Source organism: Rhynchophorus ferrugineus, unplaced genomic scaffold, assembly GCF_030347505.1.
Source record: "Rhynchophorus ferrugineus isolate W39M unplaced genomic scaffold, kcgeb_rfMv2 rfM3, whole genome shotgun sequence".
NCBI lineage: Eukaryota > Metazoa > Arthropoda > Insecta > Coleoptera > Curculionidae > Rhynchophorus > Rhynchophorus ferrugineus.
The window spans coordinates 55,983,234-56,010,281 of NW_027472582.1; the positions used below are offsets into that span (position 1 = coordinate 55,983,234).

At 29.2% G+C, this 27,048-nt stretch overlaps 1 protein-coding gene and 1 pseudogene across 15 annotated transcripts in view; both read right to left on the reverse strand.

Annotated features, from left to right (window-relative positions):
• Positions 1-1,179: 1,179 nt before the first annotated feature.
• LOC143194216 (inter-alpha-trypsin inhibitor heavy chain H4) lies at positions 1,180-24,081 on the reverse strand. Of its 14 annotated transcripts, none has more exons than XM_076400823.1 (18): positions 23,944-24,081; positions 15,652-15,795; positions 13,963-14,202; positions 13,710-13,913; positions 12,136-12,399; positions 10,511-10,616; positions 10,260-10,453; positions 9,956-10,183; positions 8,821-9,106; positions 8,581-8,764; positions 5,873-5,985; positions 5,781-5,819; positions 4,158-4,181; positions 3,801-3,824; positions 3,646-3,666; positions 2,581-2,679; positions 2,334-2,499; positions 1,180-1,318 (listed from the first exon to the last, which is right to left on the reverse strand). In XM_076400823.1, exons 2-18 carry the CDS (start codon positions 15,784-15,786, stop codon positions 1,285-1,287), a joined length of 2,361 nt encoding a protein of 786 aa, XP_076256938.1. In that variant the 5' UTR covers positions 15,787-15,795; positions 23,944-24,081; the 3' UTR covers positions 1,180-1,284. The 14 variants fall into 14 exon arrangements, with proteins under 14 accessions (XP_076256938.1, XP_076256933.1, XP_076256947.1 ...); XM_076400818.1 differs by having other exon boundaries at positions 1,180-1,330; XM_076400832.1 differs by having other exon boundaries at positions 15,630-15,795; positions 23,944-24,049.
• Positions 24,082-26,262: 2,181 nt separating this feature from the next.
• LOC143194218 (inter-alpha-trypsin inhibitor heavy chain H4-like) overlaps positions 26,263-27,048 on the reverse strand; it is a 33,866-nt pseudogene continuing 33,080 nt past the window's right edge. The window contains exon 13 of the transcript XR_013005263.1: positions 26,263-26,418. The product of XR_013005263.1 is annotated as an inter-alpha-trypsin inhibitor heavy chain H4-like (transcript). The remainder of the gene's footprint in view (positions 26,419-27,048) is intronic.

Sequence of the window (27,048 nt, forward strand, 5' to 3'; positions counted from 1 at the left end):
AATTATATTATAACAAATAATTGGGTTATTCTCAATAAAAATTTATTATTAACCTAAGAGAAAACTATTAGTCTGGTAGATATCTATAAAATACCTTGGGATGCAAGTCATCCCTTCATAAACTGGGAAGTATAGGTTTTAAATAGTGTAAAATTAACTCATGAAGGGGTCTAATGGAACTTACGGAGACTGCTTTTAAAAGAACATAATTTTGATCATTAAAAGCATATGATTCAATATAGATTTGTTATTTCAGATTATGTATAGACAGACATATTTCAAAATGGAGTATTAGGTATGTGGGAAAAGGGATTATCTACAATAGCACTCTACGGTTTGGATGAAACCCATCAGACACACAGAGGAAGAAATTAACAAATGGTGGATCCAGTATTTGATTGAAAATTGACTACAATAGTGGCGCAGAAAGTGATAGTGACTGAATGATAAATTCTGCCTTTAGTATTATGATTAAATACTCACAATTACCAACACAGGGTGATAAGAGTTGAAAAATCGAAAGGTGAGTATCTAATATAGTATAATATAGGATAAATATAGAAAATCGTAATGTAGAGTGTGAAAGATTGCTGTGCATAGATATGCGTGTAATTGTTCAGAATATACATGAACATTTGGTTAAAACGTATGAGGAGAGAAGAATGAGTCAACCTTTGCAGATGTGGCAAAGAGCAGTAATTAAAGCTAATTCAATCGACGAAGTAAACAAGAAAACAAAATAGCAAATATGCTCTCTGATGAAATTAAGATACATAACTTGGTAATAAAATCGTTAATCAAGGGGATTAGGCCTCCAGGGGATATTATAGGTGATTTAGCAAAGAACCTACAAACCACTTGCAAAAAGTGGCTATAAAACTAATTGTAGTTTAAGCCCTTCCACGCATTATATGTTATGTAATGTTAAAATAAATAATATTTGATAATTATATCTTTCTCTCCTTATTTTATTTGCACTAGAATGTTGTTATATATGTATAGATATCAATGCCAAAATAAACTAATACTCGAAGTTAATTACGACAACGTTTTGAAGTCAAAATATTATATGATGTGACTTCAATATTATATACTTATTATGACATATACACTTATTATATACTTAATTAATTTTATAACATTAATATTTTAAAAATAATTAAAATAAAACTACAGTAATTATGTTAATTTTATATATTAAAATTCCATAAATATTATTATATATAAAAAATATAATTAAATATTTCAATACACATTTTCTAACATTAATTAAATTGTATTCAATTAGGGGGTGGATGGGCAACATACACCGGCATAACTGAAAATAAAACTATATGAATAAATATTGATTAATATATAGATTAACATATTAACATATAAGGTGAATTTTTCCTAGTGACTTTTACACAGTTATTCAGTTTTGTTCCCAATCTAGAACTTATATGTGCCAAATGATTATTAATGAAATAAAAAATTATTAAAAATTCAACAATTTTAGTAATATTTAGTATATAATACATAATAATACTGTTTTTAGTCAGTTGATCTTGAAATTGGTTTGACTAATCATATGGTATGTAGACGCCTAGATGTTAACCAGTCAAACCCGATTAAACCATCTTCAATTTTTAAGTATAGTAACTAATTCGCCAGCCACTCAACTTGTTTAAGTTAAATTGTAGCTAAAATGACGCCGTCTTAGAAGAAATTATTTTGAAAAACTTTTTTCGATGAAACGTTATTAATATATTAATATTCGCCGTGTTTTACTGGTTTGTTCAGAGCATTTCCTTAGATAAACCAAGAATGTTCTAGTTTATCAGTTAGATATCACAATATTATTTTGATAAAACCCTAGTTATTTTCAGCTAGAAACTATATTAGCAACGAAATAACAGTAGTAACGAAGTATAGAGAGTATATATAGTCCCTGTTAAATACGTAAATAATAGATTAATAATTTAAATTAGATACTTTTAAAGTATCTAGAAAAGACAGAACAACATATATATATATATATATATATATATATATATATATATATATATATATATATATATATATATATATATTGTTCTGTCAATTCTGTTGCATCATCAGACATAGAGCCTTCTGACGAGCACTTGATTAGATCGATACAGCCTAATACAAATACATTTTCACTCTTCTTTACTCTAATTATTCCATAAAGATCTATTTTAGCCTATTTTTTTTCTATTATTTATCTATTATTATTATATTATATATTTTTTCTATTATTTATCTCATAATAAACATATTACTATATTGACATTAAAACGTGGTATTTTTTAAAAATATCCAATATTATATACCTTTTTTGTTCACAGAAATATTTCTTGTAGGTTTCCAAATCTGTTAGATAATTATGAACCTTCGGACACTCATGGATTAACGTACAATGACCGGTAGAATTGTCTACGGAATTGGAACATTCGTTGCCTTCACCAAATTGTTCATTTAATCCTAATGTGTAGTTCCCTAAAAGAGAGCGTTCATAAAAATGTGATCAATTTGCAGATAAAATATATCCAACAAGAAAAACATAAATTAAAAACTTACTTGCGTTTACAGAAATAGTTTCATTATTACTTAAGACCTTCTGAATCCAAGAGGGTGCTTGTGTAGTTGGTGGTAAAGCAGCTGCCGAAATTCTAGTAACTAAAAAAGCAGTCGAATCATTAATTAAAGAAATATTTCAATTATAGTAATATTTAGCTGAATCAGTCGAGAGTTTTAAAATTATTTATATTTGAAAATTTTATATCAAAATATTATGTAATATTAGCTGTACAAATATGATTCAATGCTTTTTGAACAAATAAAGGACCTTTCTAATGTTATACAATCAAAATGAAATGTAATTCAATGAAACAGAGAATAAATAATATTTAAGTATATACTCAATTCTATATATTATCAACCACATAAAGCACCAGATTCCCTACTCCTTAAAAGGGCCATAAAGGGTGAACAGCTTAATCGACTCCAAAATGTTTCAAGGTAATGCTTAATTATCTAAAGGTTATTTAAGGGTACCAGGAACTTATTTTTATTCGTTGATGTGCAAAGCTATCTCTAGATATTTTATTTAGTGACAAAAGAATGTACAAATTTAAATTTAACGAACATTTTCATTCAAATATTATGTCAGCCAATGGCGATCTTTTTTAACATTAATTGTGTAAAACATCCTATGAAAAGCCAATGTAATAAAAAACATAATAATTAAGTGTTACTGGTTCTGGTGCATATGGTTATGGTGATTTTATTTATTATTTATATACGCGCCAGAAATGAAAAATAATAAAAATAATAATAAAAAATACTAATGTGGTGCTTAAAAAGTAATTATAATAATCCCTATGTATCTGAAATTATTTATTCCAGTTCGAATTTAATATTCACAGCTCAGACGTCTGTCGGGCTAGTTTCGCATAAAATATAGGGTTCCAATATAATACATCTCAATTCCTGATAAAAACGATGGAGACTTATTAGTATAATATATTATATTTCTACCGAATCGATTATTTCAAAGAACAGAATATTCGGAAGTGGAATAAAATTATTATATTAGAAATTATTATGTAGAATTTTATTAGTTAGGATCTCAAAAATATTTACCTTTAGAAATTCGCCTAAATCCTGAAAATTAAAGTTAAAAAAATTAATAAAACAAAATCTTTATCGATAAAATACAAAAAGAAGACGTATAATTAAGAGTTCGGCCATTATTTTTATTTACTGGTAATGGAAATATTATCAATTTATATAATTACCTGTAAGTCCACTACGTGTATATCCTGAAATTTAGATAGCACAATTAGAAAAAAAATCTCTATTTAGAATAGTACTAATACAAAGCATAAGTGAATCTTATATCTAAACTCTTTTCCATTCTACTCCGAAATAATACAATTGGATCTTTTCAAAAATATATAATCATATTTAAATAAGAATAGAGAGAACTCTATAATCTTGAAAATTAAATATACGGATTTATGATATCAAAGTTTTATCAATAAAATACGTAAAATAATATCAGTAAATTATATCAATAAGATTTCATTTAAGTCTTGTTCGACTATTATTTTTTATTTATTCATAATGTAAATATAAGCAATTTAAATAATTACCTCCAAATCTATATGGTCCGTATCCTGAAATTTAGATAATGTAATTAGTAAAATCGAAACTCTATCCAGAATAAGAATTATAAGAATAATAATGTATAATTAATATAAAGCTTAAGTGGATCGCATATTATACAACGTATGGCAAAAGCCCCGCTACTATTTTGATTGCGTATAACTTTGTTCAAAAGGATTTTTCATGACATCCTGCAACATCTGATGCTGAAAATCTGTATCTTCAATTTCGTGACGAATATTGTGTTTAAGATGTTGAATCGTTTGGGGCTTATTCACATAAACTTTTGATTTAAAAAAAACCCACAAGAAAAAGTCTGGTGCTGTTAAATCTGGAGATGTGGCTTAATCGCCACTTCTCAAAATTAGTTTTCACGAAAAAACATTCAATAATTGAATTGTTAAACGAGCTGTGTGTGCTGTGACCCCATCTTGCTGAAGCCTATGTCATCTAGTTCTTGCTCTTGCATTTCAGGCACAAGAAAAGTTCGAATCATGTCATATAACAGTAACTGCAACAACTTTGTCATTTTCAAAAAATAGGGACCACACTAAAAAGTTGTTTTTAGTGGAAGAAATTATGTTTAATGAATTAACTGAGGATTCTGTGTTCCCCAAAACCGACTGTTTTGTTTATTAATGTGGCCATTGAGAAGAAAATGGGCTTCATCGCTCATTATCAATTAAGTAGACAAATATTCAGTGTCAAATATTTTCAAATCAGTTTTCAAAATTCTGGAGACTCTGCAACACTGTCGCGCACTAGAGTCATATTTTCAGCGTTACGAGACGTCCGTTCTCTTACAGAACGAGCCTGGGTTTGCTATCGTACTGTACTGTCGAAAATTCCCAGGTAGACGGATAACTTGTGATTTTGAGAAGCACTGGACGATTAGGATATTTTTGACGCAATTTCCGCTGAGTGGCAATAATGGAACGATTATTTTCAATACATATTGTCACTATTTCTGCTCTTTCTTGTGGCGTATATTTATTCATAATAAAATTTGGACGTCTACGCAACACAATACTTAAAGCTAAACTAAGCGACGCCACATAACCAAGATGGCGCGGAATCAAAATGATAGCGGAACTTTTGCCGCACCTGTTACCGAAACTATTTTCCTTTCGAAGATTTTTTATTTATTTTTATTATTATTAAGATTAGATTTTTTTAAATATATATATATATATATATATATATATATATATATATATATATATATATATACATACATATATATATATATATATATATTTAAAATATATATAATATATATATTATATATATATATATATATATATATATATATATATATATATATATATATACATACATATATATATATATATTTAAAATATATATAATATATATATTATATATATATATATATATATATATATATATATATATATATATATATATATATATATGTATATATTTAAATTTAAAAAACAATTAAATTATTGCTACTTATGGACATATAAGTTTTCTCAGAGATTTAGTTGTGTAAATAACAATTATTCGAACAATCCTTAAGCATATACCCCTGAGAAAAGTTATTCATTATCTGTTAATACGATTTCGGCAAGTACAACAATATTTATTACCTGAACTCCCTGCAGATGTTAAAAAACTCCGGTTTAAATCTACAAAAAAACATTTCGATAAGTAAAGTAAATATATTAATGTTGATACTTACTCATAAATGTCGGATGCTCTGATGCATCTTCAAGGTCCAAAGCAGACGTTGCGTTCGGTTTAACTACAATCAGGGATGTAATATCCGTAACAAATGAGTATTTTAATGCTATTCTGTAAAATAATTACAAAATGTACATATATGGAGAAGTAAGAAGAATTTTTAACGAAGGGGAAGTGATACTAGAAGGCGGGAGAGAGCCGACAAGACCATCGATCAGCGAGGGATATGACACATTTGTTTTCGAGGACGATACATGCAAAAATTTGGTGTTAATTCTGTGAATTTGCCGACTTGATTGTCTACTGTTGCGATAGTCGTGGGTTTGAATCCTGCTGGGCAGAGATGCACTTTATGTTTGTGATTGTAATCGTCGACCATCCTAGTCACGTCAGTAAATCAACAAGTAAGACCGGATGTCTTCTGGAATCGTATCTAAGTTGGTCACTGGCCAGTTGGTAGGCTTAATGCCGACGACCGTGGATCGGAGCCCAAGTTAAACCGTAGTCCAGTCCAGATAAACGCTCGTTGGTAAAAAAGAGACATGTAAAGACAAGACAAGACAAGATGTAAAAACAATTCTGCAGATTTAGTCTCTACGCCGCTGTTGCTGTAGAAAGTTTTTTTGGATAGCAACATAATAATGTAGTTTTTGATTTCAATAATTTTTTGCCATCTCAGTAAGATATGCGCTGAATTATTGTAATTTTCTGAACTACTGTTTCCTACTTATAATTGTCACATCCCTTATATCAGTGACGGAGTTGGAACCTGAGATTACCGTTGGTGCATTTTAGAGAGATGGCACAAGAGTTATTCAGTCTCATTCATTCAGTGACCATATGGTGCTCATGATGGAGTTGGCGAAACAGAAATTTGAGATGTGTCGGGACTGTTGGCATTTAAAACAACGCAATGGGGGCGGGACATAGCGACGAACAACGAGCAAGATGTAAGTAAAGTTCTGGGAAAGATTTTCTTTTAAATTTCAAGATTGCGCTATCCGTAGTAGTGGTTACTTCATTTCTAGTCAGTTCACTATGAGTGATACCGCGACCATGATAAAGCGTGGAGTGGAGCTTAATAGATACAGGGTGGTCGCATAAGGACGATAATGATTAAAGTTTTTTAGATTGGTCATAGCTTTTGTAGGAGCAATTATAGAGCCGTTTCTGATTCGGTTCATTGTTGCAGGTTGAACAAATTGTGTCAAAATTTGGTAAATTTGTGCAAAAGGTCGGTTGGCTTGATGCCAAGAAAAGTGATTCGGATAAACTCTACTTAGTAAAAATGAAACTCTAAAATATGGTAAGAGTGTACTGGTTAGATTAGAAACACCTCCCTGGTTGGATGACTTGATGATGATTATAATATTATCCACCTTCCCCCATGCCATATGCTTTTTACAATACTTACGTTTATCCAAATTGTATAAACACTAATGGTTCTTTTCTTGAATAGTTATTTGAATATTTATTTTATAGAAAACCGAACACAATACATATAAAATGCTCCCCAACGAAGCTTGGTACAACCTTTTTAGTTACTTTTCCAACCCGAACCACTATTCTCGGAAACAAGCCAACAGACCTTTTGCGCGAATTATTTCACGCGTTTTCTATATACTTACTTTGTTCTGAATACTTTTGAACCACATTTCTGTTGTAATGTCGTTAGCTTCATATAAAAAACTAATCTGAACATGAGTATGTACAGAGTTGCTTTTAATATAACCAAAAAGAGCTTTTTTTCTGTAAAAATGGCCCACTGTATTCGAACAGACCATGTGAAACGTCGGTCGAAATGCAGACCTAAATACGTGGCTTTTTGCAGCAATGAGATCGGAACTTTTTCTATCTGGAGCGGATATTTCTGGAATTGCTCTTGACAATAACAAAATTATTTCATCTGTATTCCTTAGTCTAGGATTTATGTGTAACTGTGTGATTTTGTAGCTTGTACTGAACGGAAAGTCGCCCACGTAAAGGAAACCTGAGCGGTGGGGAATCCTGGAGGTCTCTGATGCTTATCCCTTTGTTTGTAGAGAGAGTGGTGTAAATTTTGACGTGGAAGGTTCGCGGAAAATTTGAAAGGAATGGCTGTGTAAGTTATAGGGCAAGCCTTGATTTTTTATTGCATTGTTAGTTATACCTCTATGGCAGACTTGTTTGAAAGCTTTGGAAATATCTGGGTAGACTACTCCTCTTTTGGGTGTAATGCGTGCAACATGATGAATTAAAAAGTCAAAAAAGTATCTAAAAATATGTTGATTCCTAAATGTGGTAATATATAATGTGGTTTATATTTGCCAGAATGTGTTGAGCTCTCCATTAAGCTCTAGCCGTTTTTTTTATACATTTTTAATTATATATACAGATATATTTCAATATATCATTATTTTATTTATAGATTATAGTTATAAATTATTTAATTCAGTTAGTTTATTTCAGAAATTAAATCAAGTTTTTAATTTTGTTTTAATTGTAAATATAGGAAGACTACATGATATCTAGCACAATCAGGAATCAATTCTATACCTTCACCATAAAATATATTCTTTATGGATGTCGCGAGATGTGTGTACCTTAGATGCGCTTGTTGAATTCGCAGATATCGTAGATATATCACACTTGAATAAATTTTAAATGCGAAGAAATAGTGTTAGAAGTTAGAATAGTATTAGAAGTAAAAAATTAATATATACTCACGCTAGAGCTTTCTCAGTAATTGATTTTTTATCCTTTGCAACCTGTCTTGCTTCCAAAAGCTGTTTAACAGTTAAATAAGCCCACAGCCTTTCCAATGAATCTGTAGATTGATAAACCTTAGGCTCCAAGGTTATAGGTCCTCGACGGCCAAGTGCCTCGATAAGTGTTGGCTGAAAACCGACATCTGAAAGAATACCTTTCGTTCCAAGTAATAATTTTGAGACCATTGTTAAAACATACCGGTAATTCCAGCAGCGCACAATTCAGTGCCATTGAACAAAATTGGGAAATAAGTCCTAGTCACATTTTTCACTTTGTTTACATATTTAAAGGTAACGTTCGTCAATAACGGCGAAGAAATCTCTTGATAGAAATTACGCAACTGCAGGCTCGCATCCGCTGCTTCATAAATATGTCTGGCAAATCCATCGTTCTTCAATGAAATCTTTTGTAAAAATGCCTTATCGGCGCCTGATCCAAAGGACAAAGCAAATATGGGTACTTTATATTTGTTGTGATCGGTGATCTACAAAATTAATATTCAAATAAATATTCAGAAAAGGTACCATTAACATATATAAAATTTAGGTACAGGTAAACATTAATAAAATGCAGACGGCATGGATAGGAGGCGCATAAAATTATCATCACCAATCAGGCAAAATGTCTACTCAAACCCAATATAGTGTTAACAATGTGGCAGAACTTCGTCATCACCTCTCTGGTTATAATCGGCTGCAATCACTATGGATTTAAATAATGTTAGTTTGCTTTTTCTTTTAAATATTTATATTTTACAACCATATTAGGTATAGCATTGAGAACTACGAAAATGCAGGTGACATTTCCCTGGGGACACTGGATCTAGATATACAGTATATGCTATAGAAATCTGTATGAAAATCAATCAAAATGACAGTTTTAGTCATTCTATAAAATGGCAGTCTGTGAAAATGTAGTCAATAGAAATACTGCTTTGGTTTGTTTATTAGCGATCTTTTTGAGACCTGATTTTTAGAATGTTCATAAACACTTAATAGGAAACTCTGTAGTTTTGCTACACAAACCCACAAATTCTCTTGTTCAATGGTGTAAATTATAGAAGAAGGACTGTTTCGAAAAAAATGTCGATATATAGATATAAATAGTTAATCTGAATTTTCATTAAGCAAAAGAAAGCGTTGAAGTTTAACAGTGTATAACATAAGAAAATAGGAATTAATCGGTATATACGTCGGTACCATTTTCTAATCTACTTAATAAAAAGTTTTCGTCAAAGTAACATCAAAATGTCATAAAAGAAAATGTACTTCTCAGTACAAGTACAGAAAAACCAACACAAATTACTAACACAAAACTAATATAAAAAACTCACAGTAGAGGTAATAGACTCCGGTGTTCCTTCAGTAGGTTGACCATCGGTTAGGAATACGATAATTGGCTGATTTCCTTTGGGATCGAAATATTTATTAACAACCTTTAAAGCCACCTCTAGGCCTTTTTGAATGTCAGTACCACCACCAGATCGTAACATTTCCACCACCTCTTTGGCTTTTTTAATATTTTCAGCTGATGCCGGAAAAGAATCAGGAAGAATTTTTGGCTAAAATAGTAAAAATTTAATTTGATAAACAAAAATATAATCAGGAATATGTTCAGAATTTCCGTTCTTTACGTACATATTGAGAAGATTGCTCCTCTTCGGGAAAAGCTACAAGTCTCCATGAGGGAGTTTCTCGATAGCTTACATTCACGTGCTGCATATCCCATACATTAACTTCATTATTAAAATCAACTATACTGAATGTATCTTCTACCTTCAATTCATCTAATATGCTGTTCATTGCTTCTTTAAGCTGTTGAATTTTTCGTCCTATAAACAATAATAATTTATATCAAAGAAGATAAGACATAAGAGACAAATTATTACCTCCCATGCTACCACTCGTATCTAATACGAACAAAATTTGTTTATTCAATGATGGTAAATCCTCTGGAGCAAAGAAATGAACGAAGTAACCACCATCCACAAGGACCTAATAATATTGAATATTTTAATAAATTCTTATAAAATTATATAGTTCCTTATTAAAATATTAGGAGTACAAATTAAAAACCACCGTTACTGTTCAAATCTCAAAGCTTTTATCTAATAGCCTACTATTTTTATTAATTTTTATTCGATTCCTCATCGATAAATTTTGTCTTTTCTGCTAGTGATTCAAAAACTGCTCCAATATGTATATCATCGAAAGAACGAAACTATTGTTCAGACGGGCGGTGTACCATTAGGACCAGAGTAGATGATTGGGGAATCGTTTTTCTTTTAATGGGATTTTCAGTTAAGTTGTTTATTTATTCACTTCCCATCTCCATTATATTCCATCAAAATACCCAACTATACAACACTTTTCTTTATGTCGTTGGAGCAGTTTCTGGCATTAAAAACGCCATTCAGTTTCTCTAGACACGAATTGAAATTGTGGTCAATGTTCTTTTCTACCTATTTTTAAGAAATGATTTGGGTTATGTAGTCTCTAATAAGTGGACTAACTTCGATAATAATTTTAGTAACAATTGTACATCCTGCGTATTCAGTCTTCTTTACAACTAGTCCGTGCGAAAATTGCCTGATCCCTAGAACCATTCCCTACACAATATTTCACTAATACACTAATTTTACGAATTAAACTAATTTCACTAATACACTCGACAGAAATGTCTCTAATGTAATTCTATGTGTCTCTGCTGGCAATTCATTTAAATGTATATCATACTGAGTCTAAATCAGAAATGTAATGATAAGTTAATATGGTTAGCACTTTCATATCAAATTAAAACCATCATTTTCCAATGGCGATATCTTTTACAAATCCATGACTGCCAATTTGTACTCCGAATTACTATTATGGATAAGCAGAGTTAATTTTATCGCAAGAGTATAATGGAGTTTAACCGAATTTTAAGCCTCCAAGATATTCTCATCATCTTTAATTGTCAAGGATGTGCTTAATTTTTTTCATAACACTGCAAGTGATATATAGCGGAATTTCCAGTTATAAAATTAAGAGGCACTTCATAAGCGTTAAAGTCCACATAGTCCACAAATTTATAACATACGGTGAAAAGTAACTCCGTAAAAATATCTTTGCATGAAATTTATCAAAAATATAAGCATAATAATTATGTTTAATTCTAATAATTTTTATTTGTAATCATTATAAAAAATTGTTTTCAAATCCTCAAATCGTGCTCATCTAAAATCATTTGGAGTTCTTACTTTCTTATTCATTTGTTTTCTTTTGTTTGTTATTTGCTGAATCACATATATGACTATGTATGAATACCCACAGAATTCCAGAAAATTAATAAACTCTTGTATTTCGGAAATGTTAAGTTGTATAAACTTTTACTTTTAATCAAGTTAATAAGCTTAAAACATGAAATAATGTTATTAATAATTAATACCAATAGATTACCATTAATAATGCTACAAATACTTTCTTAAACCCAATATTCTATATTACCTTCGATAAATGAAGAATATATATTTACCTCTCCTCCTAGCGGATCTCTAGCTACATCATATTGAACTATAAACTGTCCGCTCAATCCATCGTCCTCTTTACCGCCCAATATACTTGTCAGTAATTTTTGTCTTACTACATCAGGCTTGAAAGTGACAATGGCAGTCGTATCATTGACTATCAGAATATCTGCCTCAGGGTTCGCCTTTTCATTATTCTTTGTTATTTCATTACCTGTTCGCAATGAGGGTACTTTCACAAACTTCAGAGGTCGGGATTCTATTATATTTACCTACACAATATAATATATTAATTAAAAGAAATTTTTTTTAGATTTCCGATAATTCGTTTAATATCTTAGATTTAAAATAAAATTGTTGCAATTATCAAACTTACATATAATTATACGTTATAGTACACATATGTAAGACAAATGTTGGGTGTTATCGATTTTTTAAATATTATAGACCTCTATAGATGACCCTTGTGAGTTTGACCCAAATGGAAAAGACATAACGCGATATACATTATTTATATTTTGAAAATAAGGAAATCATTTATAAATGTTAAGAATTTTTATTCATATTTTAAAAAATAGTTTTTTGGGGTTAATGAAGTTATCTGGCGCAAATATAGCAGCAGCAAATATAAATGCAAGCAAGTTATTGTCAAAGCGTGACCCATAAAAAAAGAAACATTAAAAAGCTGGTGTGGAATGTTTATTCGGAATTTAAACACTATATCTTCCGAATCATACTACCACAATGAATTTGCTCTTCGATCATAAGAACATCCATCAATATGGAAGAGAATTGAAAATGTAAAAATGTAATAATATTCATTGGCAGAGAGAGGAAACAGGAGAAAGATTATGGACACAAGAGTGAGAGATGGAGCAGAAAAAAAATCAAAATCAACAAAAAATGTTCAGAGAAAGAAACCGTAGAACATATAAGACTTTAGTTATATTATGAGAAAAAATATTAAACCTGATATTTACCGGAGATATGAAACAATATCCAGGACAAATAATTGAATAACTTTGCACTGAAGGTATTACATTAAGAATTCAATATTGGATGGTATTAAAAAAAGAAGATCTGATCTAAAAATACAGAATGGAGATCTAGAAAAATTAAACCTGCAAAAACTATCCTAATAAATAATGAACTGAAAAATGCCAATATGTATACATTTCGGATATAGATGTAACGAAAACATGAAATTTGAGGGAACCTGAAGAGAAATATCGTTTAGTTAGAGACACCTAATAGATTAAAAGATGACATATATGTTAATAACATAAAATGAAAAATAGTTGTGACATGGAAGAAATACTTTCAGGATTCGCCTTGTCCTCGTGTGTAAATATACGAAAAAACCTACCAAAATGTAAAAACGTGAGACTACAGAGTAGGCAAATGTTAAGAAAACTGAAGAACTGAAAGACTATGATAGGATCAACATTTCTACTACAAATAATTTTTATATGTTTGTTTCAATATTAATGTTACTAGTATATAGTAAGTAATAAATGTCATCGAGCAGGAGTTCTTTCGTGTTCTAGGTTTTCAAAATCCAATTCCATTTGTAATAACTCACCTCAACTGCTAAATTTTTAACAGGTTGTCCTGGATTAATATTTAAGACCAATTCGTACTTTCCAGTTTTTCTTACTAAAAGTTCTTCGTATCGAAGGTAAAACGTTGCTTTGCTTTGTGGTTCTATATTAACCGATACTGTAAAGCGGTTGGAATCTCTGGCACTGACTGCAACATGGGCAGCTCCAATTCCACTAGCTACAGCCTAAAATAATATATGTTCATATTCTTCCATCGTAAAAACGTATTCTTACTTCGTCGTAGGTTTTCTTAGCTTCCTCTTTTTCCTTCACGTACGCTTCATATGTTTTGCCATCGATTTCCATCGTAAAACCGGAAATAAAGGCTTTTTCTGGCGTTACAATTGAGAAAGTAGTCTCTTGGGCTTTAGTATTTAGGTTTTTCACTTTGCTAGTTATGAGAGTTTTGGCATATCGATTAGATACGTTGGTGTGAAGTAGCATTTCATAAATTTGCGGAATACTGGCTGCATTCTAAATAAAATTAGTTTTTAAAGATATTTAATAAAATCTTAACACTAATTTATGGCATAACATTTTTCAACTCTAATTATCTATTTATTATAGCAACATTTTATGATGTTTATAATCGAATTCCCGGCAACACAATTACTGTTTTTGTAATAAAACATTTACAAAACAATTTACCAACTTACCAAGTGGCGGAAAGAAATCTAATCTAATTAATATTTTAGAATACCATCAAAGGTGGCGTAGATATTATGTGTTAGCATAGCTTTTGCTTAACGATAACAATTTGTGAAAATGCCAAGTATCAATGTTAACCTCTGTAAAATCAACCTAACCTATATATTAATATTATTGGATGGAAACCCATTTGAAACTTTCAATAAACTTGTAGACAGCTTTCATTAATAAATACAATTGGTAACAAAGAACTAACCGAGTATTGCAGGTATTAAATATATTATATAATTATATAAATATAATTATAAAAATTTAAAATGAATATTGTAAAGAATGATAAGAATTATAAAATATATTATAAAATAATTATCCTCATTAGTTAGTGAGTTTGTTCCCATGTGGGACATAAAGCTTATCTTGTTCGTAGATTAACGAGAGACACAGATGGCATATTAAAAGTAAGCTCTCTATAAGAGCTGGATTCCAGAATATATATATATATATATATATATATATATATATATATATATATATATATATATATATAGTATAATAGTCATAAAATTCCTTTCTTTAATATTATTTGTATTTTCTAGATTGGAAATAGGAGTATAATTTAGTAATTTTAAATGGTTTTAACCTACAACGATATGTAACTTTAATTAATATTATATGTCATATATATTTACAATCTTAAAATGAAAACATATCCAAAACAAGTTTTAGTACCGTAGAATTTCATTTTTAAATGATAATCTGAACGGTATTATGAGATATGCATGATTATCTCAACAAATTGTACTCGAATTTCGACCACTGAGGGATCATTGGTAAACATAAAAGGACTAGAAAGGGCCTTATATTCTACTTTCAATTTAATTGCTATAAATGCTGCAAGTAAATACTTTATTACAAACAATAATATAGCTATAAAACTGACAAAATAAATCTCTATAAACTGCAAACATCAAATACATGGTACAGTACAAACCAGGAAAAATATCGAAATTTTACAAAAAAATATTTTTAAGAAAAAATAAAACCATTTTGATATTTTTAAGAAAAAAAAATAAAAATATTGATATGTCTTAAAAAGTATCGATATTTTGTTAAGTAAGATCATAAATGTTTGTAAATGTTTTGCATGTTGGCGCCAAAGTGACCTACGCAATTAATTATTTAAGGTTAAATAAACAACTTAAATATAATATAATAATAATGCAAGTAATTAAAACTATTGCAGTTTTACTTACCTAACTTTAGATATAATCCTACCTTTTCAGCTGCATTTTCTGAAACACTTTCTTTTGTTCTTTCTGTTGTTACAACATATTCTCGTTTAACACGAGCAGAAACAGAACACAGTACTGCGAAAAATACTAAATTTATTCCTAGAACCTTGAACTCCATTTAAACACCCTAAAAGCAAGGATAACAAACTAAATCATAATATTAAGTAAAAATAAATAAAACTCTATTTTATGTATATTTGACGTGGTAGTTAGTTTTAAAATACTTCCGTATCTTCTATTCAAGTTTGTAATAAATGAATTTTTAAAATCAACATAAGGAAAACTAGCAGTACCATCAAATTTTGGTCGAGAAGTTATAAGAAACATTTCAATCCCACGAAAAATATGTGTAATATAGATCGCATTATGTAACAAAAATATAATCAAAATAAGATTAAGTCAGTCATTACAACTCCTAATAAAATTAAATATTTAGCTTTCATAAAAAAATTAAATAGATACTGCGATTGCCTACTTATTAGGTTCCGCGCTACCCAAAAGACCAGACAAAACTAAAGCACACACGCAGTATGTGTTTGTCCAACAATACGTGTTGTTTTGTTTTGTAAATGTTTACAATGCCGATATAATTCTATTAAACGATTAAAATATCAGCTTACTTTCTCATTTCATAAATTTAGTACAGTGTATATATATATATATATATATATATATATATATATATATATATATATATATATATATACATATATATATATATATATATATATATATATATATATAGATTCAAAGTACAATTTTCTACATACGTCATCCAGATGTTTAATGTATTGCCTGCCGCAATTTCTAAATTCGTTTTAGAATCAGACAATTTTCAAACATTTTATTCTAGTTGTTATATGCCTAATTTGCCAAATTCTTGAAAGTAATGGTGATAAAAGTTTATAACTGTAACCTATAAACTGTAATAGCTGTATAATTTACTGTAGTTTTTAGATGTACTATATACTTATATAGGGAAATAGAGATATAACTTCATAGTAAATTTTGACGAAATGTTTCGCGACGTCTAACATGTAGATGTCGCTACCCTTAACACATTACTTGTTTTATTAGCTATGCTAAGAGCCGCGACGTAATCTGATTGGTTCATTTCGTTCTATGGTTTGTTTATTTTGCACGCCATTTTCAATGTACCCTATATAGAGAATAGTGTGATTAGCTTTTTATAACGTTTATACATTAAATTAATATTTTATTTTATTACTATGTACAAGTCGGTAGTTTAAATGCATTCCCGTTTTAGGAAGTGTTGTGTGCCCGGATGCACAGATAGTGAGGAAATGCATCATCGTTTTCCGTTAAGAAAGCTATCTTTAAGAAATGAGTAGAAAACATTAAATATATTAAACTGGTTGGGTTAAACATGAAACAGATTTATTATCGGTACCATGTGGGACATTTTTGCGACACATTTAAACTTTCCATTAAATACTTATGAACAATTTAGTGATAGTGAAAATAATACCACGAGCCCAAAATATGTACAAATGGAAGTGGATCAAAATCAAAATTATATAGAAGGTAAATTGAAGGAATCAGTCCCATTTCTGCCCATAATTGTTACTATTAATTTCTAAACTGTCTTACTATATTTGTAGTGCCTATTTCTATCAATCCAACCCCACAACCAGGGTTTTCGAAGCAAGTATCATCGACATTTTAACAAACGCCACAAGGTAATGGTAAAGTTTGTATTCATTCAGCCAGTATCCCTTTTTCTGTTCATTCTTACTGTTAATTAATTGACTCTATAACTTCAGTCCAAATGTTCATATAAAACAAACAAAGTTTTACATTGTACCATATTGTACATCTCATGTTATTTCGTAAAACCTCTTAAATAGAAATTAAGTGTGATTTTTGTTAACATACAATTATGAATAAATCAGTAGACCCACAAATTGAGACTGATTTTATAGAGGCAAGATAATATCTCGTGCCCCAGACTCTAACAAAATTATTTTAATATACTGACAGTAGTTCTTTGAGCTATGTCTTATTTTATTCAGCGATTTTGTTACACAATAATATAACAAAATTTTTGTCAAATGTTTAAAAAAAAGTAAATTTACAACCTTTCAATTGTACATTCCAAATGATCTTTCGGATAAAATATTAAAAGTACTGGCTGAGAGATGGAAAAGATAATTTTGATTTGCAATGCACTAAAGTTTTTTGCTTATGGTTTTATATATATGTCTATAATATTTATGTTTTATAGATATATTTATTTTTGTGTTATATTTATATTTTGTAGATAAATTTACATTATAAATTCATATTTATTGTTATAGATTTTATTTATATTTATTTATTTTTACAGATTATGTTTATATTTATTTATTTTTAAATATTATATTTATATGTATATTTAATCCAATTTAATTTAATAAATTTATTGTCACGTCACGTGCCAAATATTACCAATGAGACAATCATATGTCTTCATAGTAAAATATTCTTTTTACAGTTGCCTATAATGGAAATTTAAATTGACCTATCAAATTACTTGAATGGCCCTTTATGCCTCCCTCTGGATGTTGGGCAAAGCAAAACTATTGTGCCAGAGTTCCCTATTGAATTGTATCTCTATTACTTTATGATTATATTGTTAAAATAAATTATATTTGATAACATTTTTGTTAAATTATTTTATTTAGGTCAGAATTTTGTTGTATGCCAAAGCCAAACTAAAACTCAGGGTTGATGTGGAAGCATTGCGACGGTTCGATGCACACATTTAAATGACGTATGTACAAAATAACCTTGAACAGACTATATATAAAAATATGATAAGATATATTTCAAGCTTTCGACAAGGTGTGGCACACTGGACTGCAGGTTAAATTGAAATATTTTGAAAAAAAGGCTTTTACCCCACACGCACTTTCAACTACTGAAATCATACATCACAGACAACCTTTGATCTAAACTTATATATTTAGGTGTTCCGCGGTCAGTCTCCTTGGTCGATACTTATATCTATTGTATACCGCTGACCTACCGAACTCAAGAATAACAACTCTTGCAACGTATGCTGACTATACAGCGGTCTTATCATCACACTAAGGTCCAATATCTGCCACAAGAATATTCCAATATCATATAAACATAGTGAAATTGTGTTTGAAAACATGGCATATCAAAGCAAGCGAGACAAAATCTGTTTGTCATTCACCCTCTCTAGCAGGACTTAGTCCGCCCGTTGACCAATTAAATTATGAATTCCAGGAAGAAAAAAATATTAAATATCTAGTAATAGCATTTTGATCGACGCTTAACATGGAGGAAACATATAGTGACAAAACGCAAACAGCTTGGGCTTATAGTAAACCAAAAATCGAAATTATCCTTAGATAACAAAGTTTTGCTGTATAAGTCAATGCTTAGGAATGCCGAAGCTACTAGCAAATTTAACATAGCTATCCTTCAAAGGTTCAAGAGTAAAGTGTAGTCGGTCATTGTCGATGCCTCATATTACGTCTCCAACAAACTAATTTAGCGCGATATCAAAGTTACTCTGTTACGTTAATGCAAAGTACTCTGAAAAACTGTTACAAAGTGCATCCCAGTGCAAATGCCAAACAGTTAAATATGCGCGATGACAGTGAAATGCGCTAGGCCCAAACGTATATTACCATTCGAACTGATTAATAGACACATAGAATGAAATATTTCTAGAATAAGTTAAAGTAGTCTTTAGAATAAGTACGAATAGTCTCTAGAATAAGATTTACATTCTAAGTTGGTACAGCAGATCACTTACTGAAGTGATCTTCTACAGGTCAGTATAGTTATAGTGTATAACGGATATCATAAAAATACTTATTGCGCAAGGATAGATTGTCGAAGTTCTGATATTAATAAAAAAGCAAAAAAAATCATTTACAGTCGCATTGTAAGTATTACCATCCAGTAAATATTACGGGATATTTAATACGTTAAATATTAAATCACTGCAAAATATGTATAAACTATATATAATATATATTCAATTGTTACAATATTATTTCTTCTAATATTTTTATTGTTATAGTAAACCGATGACTAAAATCGAAAAGTTTTATTTATCTACATATAACGTCATATAAATATCAGAAGCTTATTCTGATAATTTTATAAGCATAGATTCAATTAAATTGAATAATGATTGAATATAAATAATAGGAAGATACAATACGTTATAATACCCTTGTTTGGAATATACTTACTCATTTCAATCCCACGAAAAATATGTGTAATATAGATCGCATTATGTAACAAAAATATAATCAAAATAAGATTAAGTCATTCAATGAATCAGTATAAAACTACGGCTACACATCGAGGCAAAATTTTATTTTGACTTACAACTCCTAATAAAATTAAATATTTAGCTTTCATAAAAAAATTAAATAGATACTGCTATTGCCTACTTATTAGGTTCCGCGCTACCCAAAAGACCCGACAAAACTAAAGCACACACGCAGTATGTGTTTGTCCAACAATACGTGTTGTTTTGTTTTGTAAATGTTTACAATGCCGATATAATTCTATTAAATGATTAAAATATCAGCTTACTTTCTCATTTCATAAATTTAGTACAGTGTATATATAATATATATATATATATATATATATATATATATATATATATATATATATATATATATATATATATATATATATATATATAGTAGATTCAAAGTATCAATTCAGACATTCAGACAATTTTCAATCATTTTATTCTAGTTGTTATATGCCTAATTTGCCAAATTCTTGAAAGTAATGATGATAAAAGGTTCAAGAGTAAAGTGTAGTCGGTCATTGTCGATGCCTCATATTACGTCTCCAACAAACTAATTTAGCGCGATATCAAAGTACTCTGTTACGTTAATGCAAAGTACTCTGAAAGACTGTTACAAAGTGCATCCCAATGCAAATGCCAAACAGTTAAATATGCGCGATGACAGTGAAATGCGCTAGGCTCAAACATATATTACGATTCGAACTGATTAATAGACACATAGAATGTAATATTTCTAGAATAAGTTAAAATAGTCTTTAGCATAAGTACGAATAGTCTCTAGAATAAGATTTACATTCTAAGTTGGTACAGCAGATCACTTACTGAAGTGATCTTCTACAGGTCAGTATAGTTATAGAGTATAACGGATATCATAAAAATACTTATTGCGCAAGGATAGATTGTCGAAGTTCTGATATTAATAAAAAAGCAAAAAAAAACATTTACAGTCCCATTGTAAGTATTACCATCCAGTAAATATTACGGGATATTTAATACGTTAAGTATTAAATCACTGCAAAATATGTATAAACTATATATAATATATATACAATGGTTATAATATTATTTCTGCTAATATTTTTATTGTTATAGTAAAGCGATGACTAAAATCGAAAGGTTTTATTTATCTACATATAACGTCATATAAATATCAGAAGCTTATTCTGATAATTTTATAAGCATAGATTCAATTAAATTGAATAATGATTGAATATAAATAATAGGAAGATACAATACGTTATAATACCCTTGTTTGGAGTATACTTACTCATTTCAATCCCACGAAAAATATGTGTAATATAGATCGCATTATGTAACAAAAATATAATCAAAATAAGATTAAGTCATTCAATGAATCATTATAAAACTACGGCTACACATCGAGGCAAAATTTTATTTTGACTTACAACTCCTAATAAAATTAAATATTTAGCTTTCATAAAAAAATTAAATAGATACTGCGATTGCCTACTTATTAGGTTCCGCGCTACCCAAAAGACCCGACAAAACTAAAGCACACACGCAGAATGTGTTTGTCCAACAATACGTGTTGTTTTGTTTTGTAAATGTTTACAATGCCGATATAATTCTATTAAATGATTAAAATATCAGCTTACTTTCTCATTTCATAAATTTAGTACAGTGTATATATAATATATATATATATATATATATATATATATATATATATACATATAGTAGATTCAAAGTATCAATTCAGACATTCAGACAATTTTCAATCATTTTATTCTAGTTGTTATATGCCTAATTTGCCAAATTCTTGAAAGTAATGGTGATAAAAGGTTCAAGAGTAAAGTGTAGTCGGTCATTGTCGATGCCTCATATTACGTCTCCAACAAACTAATTTAGCGCGATATCAAAGTACTCTGTTACGTTAATGCAAAGTACTCTGAAAGACTGTTACAAAGTGCATCCCAATGCAAATGCCAAACAGTTAAATATGCGCGATGACAGTGAAATGCGCTAGGCTCAAACATATATTACGATTCGAACTGATTAATAGACACATAGAATGTAATATTTCTAGAATAAGTTAAAATAGTCTTTAGCATAAGTACGAATAGTCTCTAGAATAATATTTACATTCTAAGTTGGTACAGCAGATCACTTACTGAAGTGATCTTCTACAGGTCAGTATAGTTATAGAGTATAACGGATATCATAAAAATACTTATTGCGCAAGGATAGATTGTCGAAGTTCTGATATTAATAAAAAAGCAAAAAAAAAACATTTACAGTCCCATTGTAAGTATTACCATCCAGTAAATATTACGGGATATTTAATACGTTAAGTATTAAATCACTGCAAAATATGTATAAACTATATATAATATATATACAATTGTTATAATATTATTTCTGCTAATATTTTTATTGTTATAGTAAACCGATGACTAAAATCGAAAGGTTTTATTTATCTACATATAACGTCATATAAATATCAGAAGCTTATTCTGATAATTTTATAAGCATAGATTCAATTAAATTGAATAATGATTGAATATAAATAATAGGAAGATACAATACGTAATAATACCCTTGTTTGGAGTATACTTACTCATTTCAATCCCACGAAAAATATGTGTAATATAGATCGCATTATGTAACAAAAATATAATCAAAATAAGATTAAGTCATTCAATGAATCATTATAAAACTACGGCTACACATCGAGGCAAAATTTTATTTTGACTTACAACTCCTAATAAAATTAAATATTTAGCTTTCATAAAAAAATTAAATAGATACTGCGATTGCCTACTTATTAGGTTCCGCGCTACCCAAAAGACCCGACAAAACTAAAGCACACACGCAGAATGTGTTTGTCCAACAATACGTGTTGTTTTGTTTTGTAAATGTTTACAATGCCGATATAATTCTATTAAATGATTAAAATATCAGCTTACTTTCTCATTTCATAAATTTAGTACAGTGTATATATAATATATATATATATATATATATATATATATATATATATATATCATAAATTTAGTACAGTGTATATATATATATATATATATATATATATATATATATATACATATAGTAGATTCAAAGTATCAATTCAGACATTCAGACAATTTTCAATCATTTTATTCTAGTTGTTATATGCCTAATTTGCCAAATTCTTGAAAGTAATGGTGATAAAAGGTTCAAGAGTAAAGTGTAGTCGGTCATTGTCGATGCCTCATATTACGTCTCCAACAAACTAATTTAGCGCGATATCAAAGTACTCTGTTACGTTAATGCAAAGTACTCTGAAAGACTGTTACAAAGTGCATCCCAATGCAAATGCCAAACAGTTAAATATGCGCGATGACAGTGAAATGCGCTAGGCTCAAACATATATTACGATTCGAACTGATTAATAGACACATAGAATGTAATATTTCTAGAATAAGTTAAAATAGTCTTTAGCATAAGTACGAATAGTCTCTAGAATAAGATTTACATTCTAAGTTGGTACAGCAGATCACTTACTGAAGTGATCTTCTACAGGTCAGTATAGTTATAGAGTATAACGGATATCATAAAAATACTTATTGCGCAAGGATAGATTGTCGAAGTTCTGATATTAATAAAAAAGCAAAAAAAAAACATTTACTCTCCCATTGTAAGTATTACCCGTTGTAAGTATTATCCCGTAAATATTACGGGATATTTAATACGTTAAGTATTAAATCACTGCAAAATATGTATAAACTATATATAATATATATACAATTGTTATAATATTATTTCTGCTAATATTTTTATTGTTATAGTAAACCGATGACTAAAATCGAAAGGTTTTATTTATCTACATATAACGTCATATAAATATCAGAAGCTTATTCTGATAATTTTATAAGCATAGATTCAATTAAATTGAATAATGATTGAATATAAGTAATAGGAAGATACAACACGTTATAATACCCTTGTTTGGCGTATACTTACTATTATAATAATCAGGCAATGGTAAATAAAATTAATAATCACGCTACTAACGAAAATATCCACTGGCAATAACACAACTGACCGCCACGTCGCGTATCCCACCACTATTTAATATAGTAAAACCGGGGCATTTCTAAGCAATATGTATTTTTTGTTTTTTGTCTATTTCTAAGTAAAATATAACTTCATTCACTATCACATTTCAATGTAATTAAAAATGTAAATAAAATATTGTTGCAAATATAAATAAACATGTTTACAGAAATTCTTAATATTATTTAAACCAGAAGAAATAGTTGATTAAATAAGTTGATAAAACATAATATACTGATATTATTGCGAAAAAACTTTTTATCTCCTTAAATTTCATACAGAAATATTTTTCTAATATTTTATTTTGATTATTGTATGAAAATATGTTCCATATTTCTGGTCTTTTAAGGCAATCGAAACCCGAATATTATCAACATCAATCTGTAGACGGAGCAGGAGGTGAGTGTTTAGTTCTCAACCAATAGGCTGTTGTTGGGGCCGCAAAACTTCAAACGTTCTTCGCTAAATTTCACAGTTGGTGATCGACCACAGCTGTTATGACCACGGACAATTTTAGTCTCCTATTATTCCGATCACTTTCCATGGCTATTTAAAAACTTTTTGCGGCGTCTTCTATACAATAGGCTAGATGGCTATTTCTGAAAAACTACTTTATGATAAATCTATTAGCTTTACCCTAAATACAAGGAAGGATCAATTTCAAGGAAAATTTATTTCATGTCTAAAATAGTGAAATTTTAGATGGGCGCTAATATGCTCCAAATATGCGTGTGACGTAGTTGTTTTGGTCGCCTGGCCGGTTTGTGGTATTATATTAGTTTATTTTCGTTCCAAGGCAGGACAGTTTTGCAAGAAGAAAACCAGCCAGTAGAGTTTGAAGATCGTATTGTAAGTATTGACTATTTTAAGTATCTTTAATTATGTCTAAAGTGTATTTAAAATAATATGGAGGTTAATAACAGAGTTGATAACATTTGATGTTCTCACTGAACTCACTGAACATGCACTGCTTTTCACTACTAAATGACCATGTATTCTCAAAATACAAAGAAAATTAGAAGACAAAAAGTCATTAACAAATATTTGATTTCCTGTATATCAAATAGTTCGCTGGGCTGTACTTCACAAATAGAGGGCATTTTATTTTAACATTATATTCACAGTTTCCAACTAGCGATTGTGTTATTGTTGGATATTCTTTAGAGTTATTACCTGTATATTTATTTAATATTCTTTAATATCCTACTACATTTCATGTTTAGTGTATTTAAAATACTCACTCAATGCAATTCTATAAAAGTTCTAGTATGCTTTTTAAAATTATTATTTTAGTTACGGTCACACAGTATAGACATTGTCAACGAATCAATTGTGGGCAAATTTTTCCTTTGGTTGCTCAAAACTGATTTTTTAACTGTGAAATATAATAATAATTCAAATAAAATCGAAACGCGCTAAAAACTTCAAATGTTGAAATGCAGAAATGGTGGTTAAGGAACGGCAAGTGACGTCAATGTTTCATAGCGCTTTTTATTGGTATTTAACTTAACATGTTTGACTTTCCCTTCTGTTAAAATCTCAGCTATAGTAAAAGTTTTTGATAATATTTCTATAATATATTATTATTATAGATCAATATTTTTGTGATTTTTGTTACAATAATAAATCGTATTGTTTCGAATGTTAGCGTTTGTGTTGCAAAAATATCTGTACGATTTATTCTCGCATCGCCGAAACGATATTGCCTTTGGCACATACGCACACTTACTGGACCCACTGCAGTAAACCATAGTTGTTCCTTTCACGTCAATTGAGTGAAAACAACAGAACCTTTTAGAATATTTACATTAATAACACTATAAGAATATTAATTAAATTGTTGTGTTATTTTTTTATGGTTTAACACACATTTGTTTTAAAATATGGAAGAACAAAGGTAAGTACAACGTGTAAAGTTAACAAAACAAAACGAAATAAAAAAACAGAGATAAATCAAGGACATCTTAATGACCGAATGACTCAATAAAGGAGCTACAACTAATTAAAAATAATTTAATTTTTACACTTCCAGTTAAAGGATTGGATGAAAATGAGATACAAAACACACCTTTTACATAAAATATAAAACCTGCTAATTCTGTTATTGTCATTTTGATAAACAAATGTTTTTCTACAATTAGTTATGTTTTATTTATAATACTTTAAAATTTTAAGTTTGTCACTAGACATACCATTGTTACACAGTTTATAATAAAATTACAAAAATTAGTTAATTTATTATTATATTAATATTAATTAATACAGCAATTAATTATTTATTAATACGATACAAAAAATAAGAAATATTATCTGATCCTAATTATTGGGTAACTAAGAATATAGGTTTATATCTAAACAGATGAACAGCAAACACCAGCATAACTGAAAATAAAAATTTCTCTTTAATTAAATAAAATCTTATCGGATGAATAATTTTTGGTATAACTGAATCGTTCAATTAAAGCTATAGTCTTCCCAAAATAACAGTCAACTCACGTCACCGGAACGTCGAATGTGTTGCCTCTGTTACGTTTAAAATTTTCAAACTCATTTTATTCTATTTAAGAAGAGATACAATGCTATGTAATGCGTCTGAACATGTAACCGAATCAGCCTATAAAATCCACCAGCTTGTTAAATGCCCGCAAAATTCTTTATAAACCAAAAATTAACCGGCAAGCCTTGCTTTGGCTATTTGCTTATTTTGATTAATCTTAAATCGCTACTTAATATTTGTAATTACTCTGATTAAAAATGCCGAAGCCAATACATGGTCAGGATCAGACACAAGTTACGTCTCTAATCAGTTACTTCGAACAGAAATGAAATAGAGAACCCCTGTTGTCACTAAAATGTGTAATAAATTTATTGATAGTATTGATCTATTAAATTTTAAGTTGCTGCGATTTTGTTGAAAATACATTTAGCCTATTGCGTTTGCACTGACTGTTTGGACAGACACTGTGACTAAAATCCTCCAAGAAGTAAAAAACAATATAAGTATGTGAATGA

Coding starts and splice junctions, on each gene's coding strand:
- LOC143194216 (XM_076400818.1), bottom strand. CDS start 15,786: ATGGAGTTCAAGGTTCTAGGAATAAATTTAGTATTTTTCGCAGTACTG. Junction 14,203..15,651: donor CAGAAAATGCAGCTGAAAAG/GTAGGATTATAT, acceptor AATTTTATTTAG/AATGCAGCCAGTATTCCGCA. Junction 2,680..3,645: donor ATTTAGGCGAATTTCTAAAG/GTAAATATTTTT, acceptor CTGCTTTTTTAG/TTACTAGAATTTCGGCAGCT.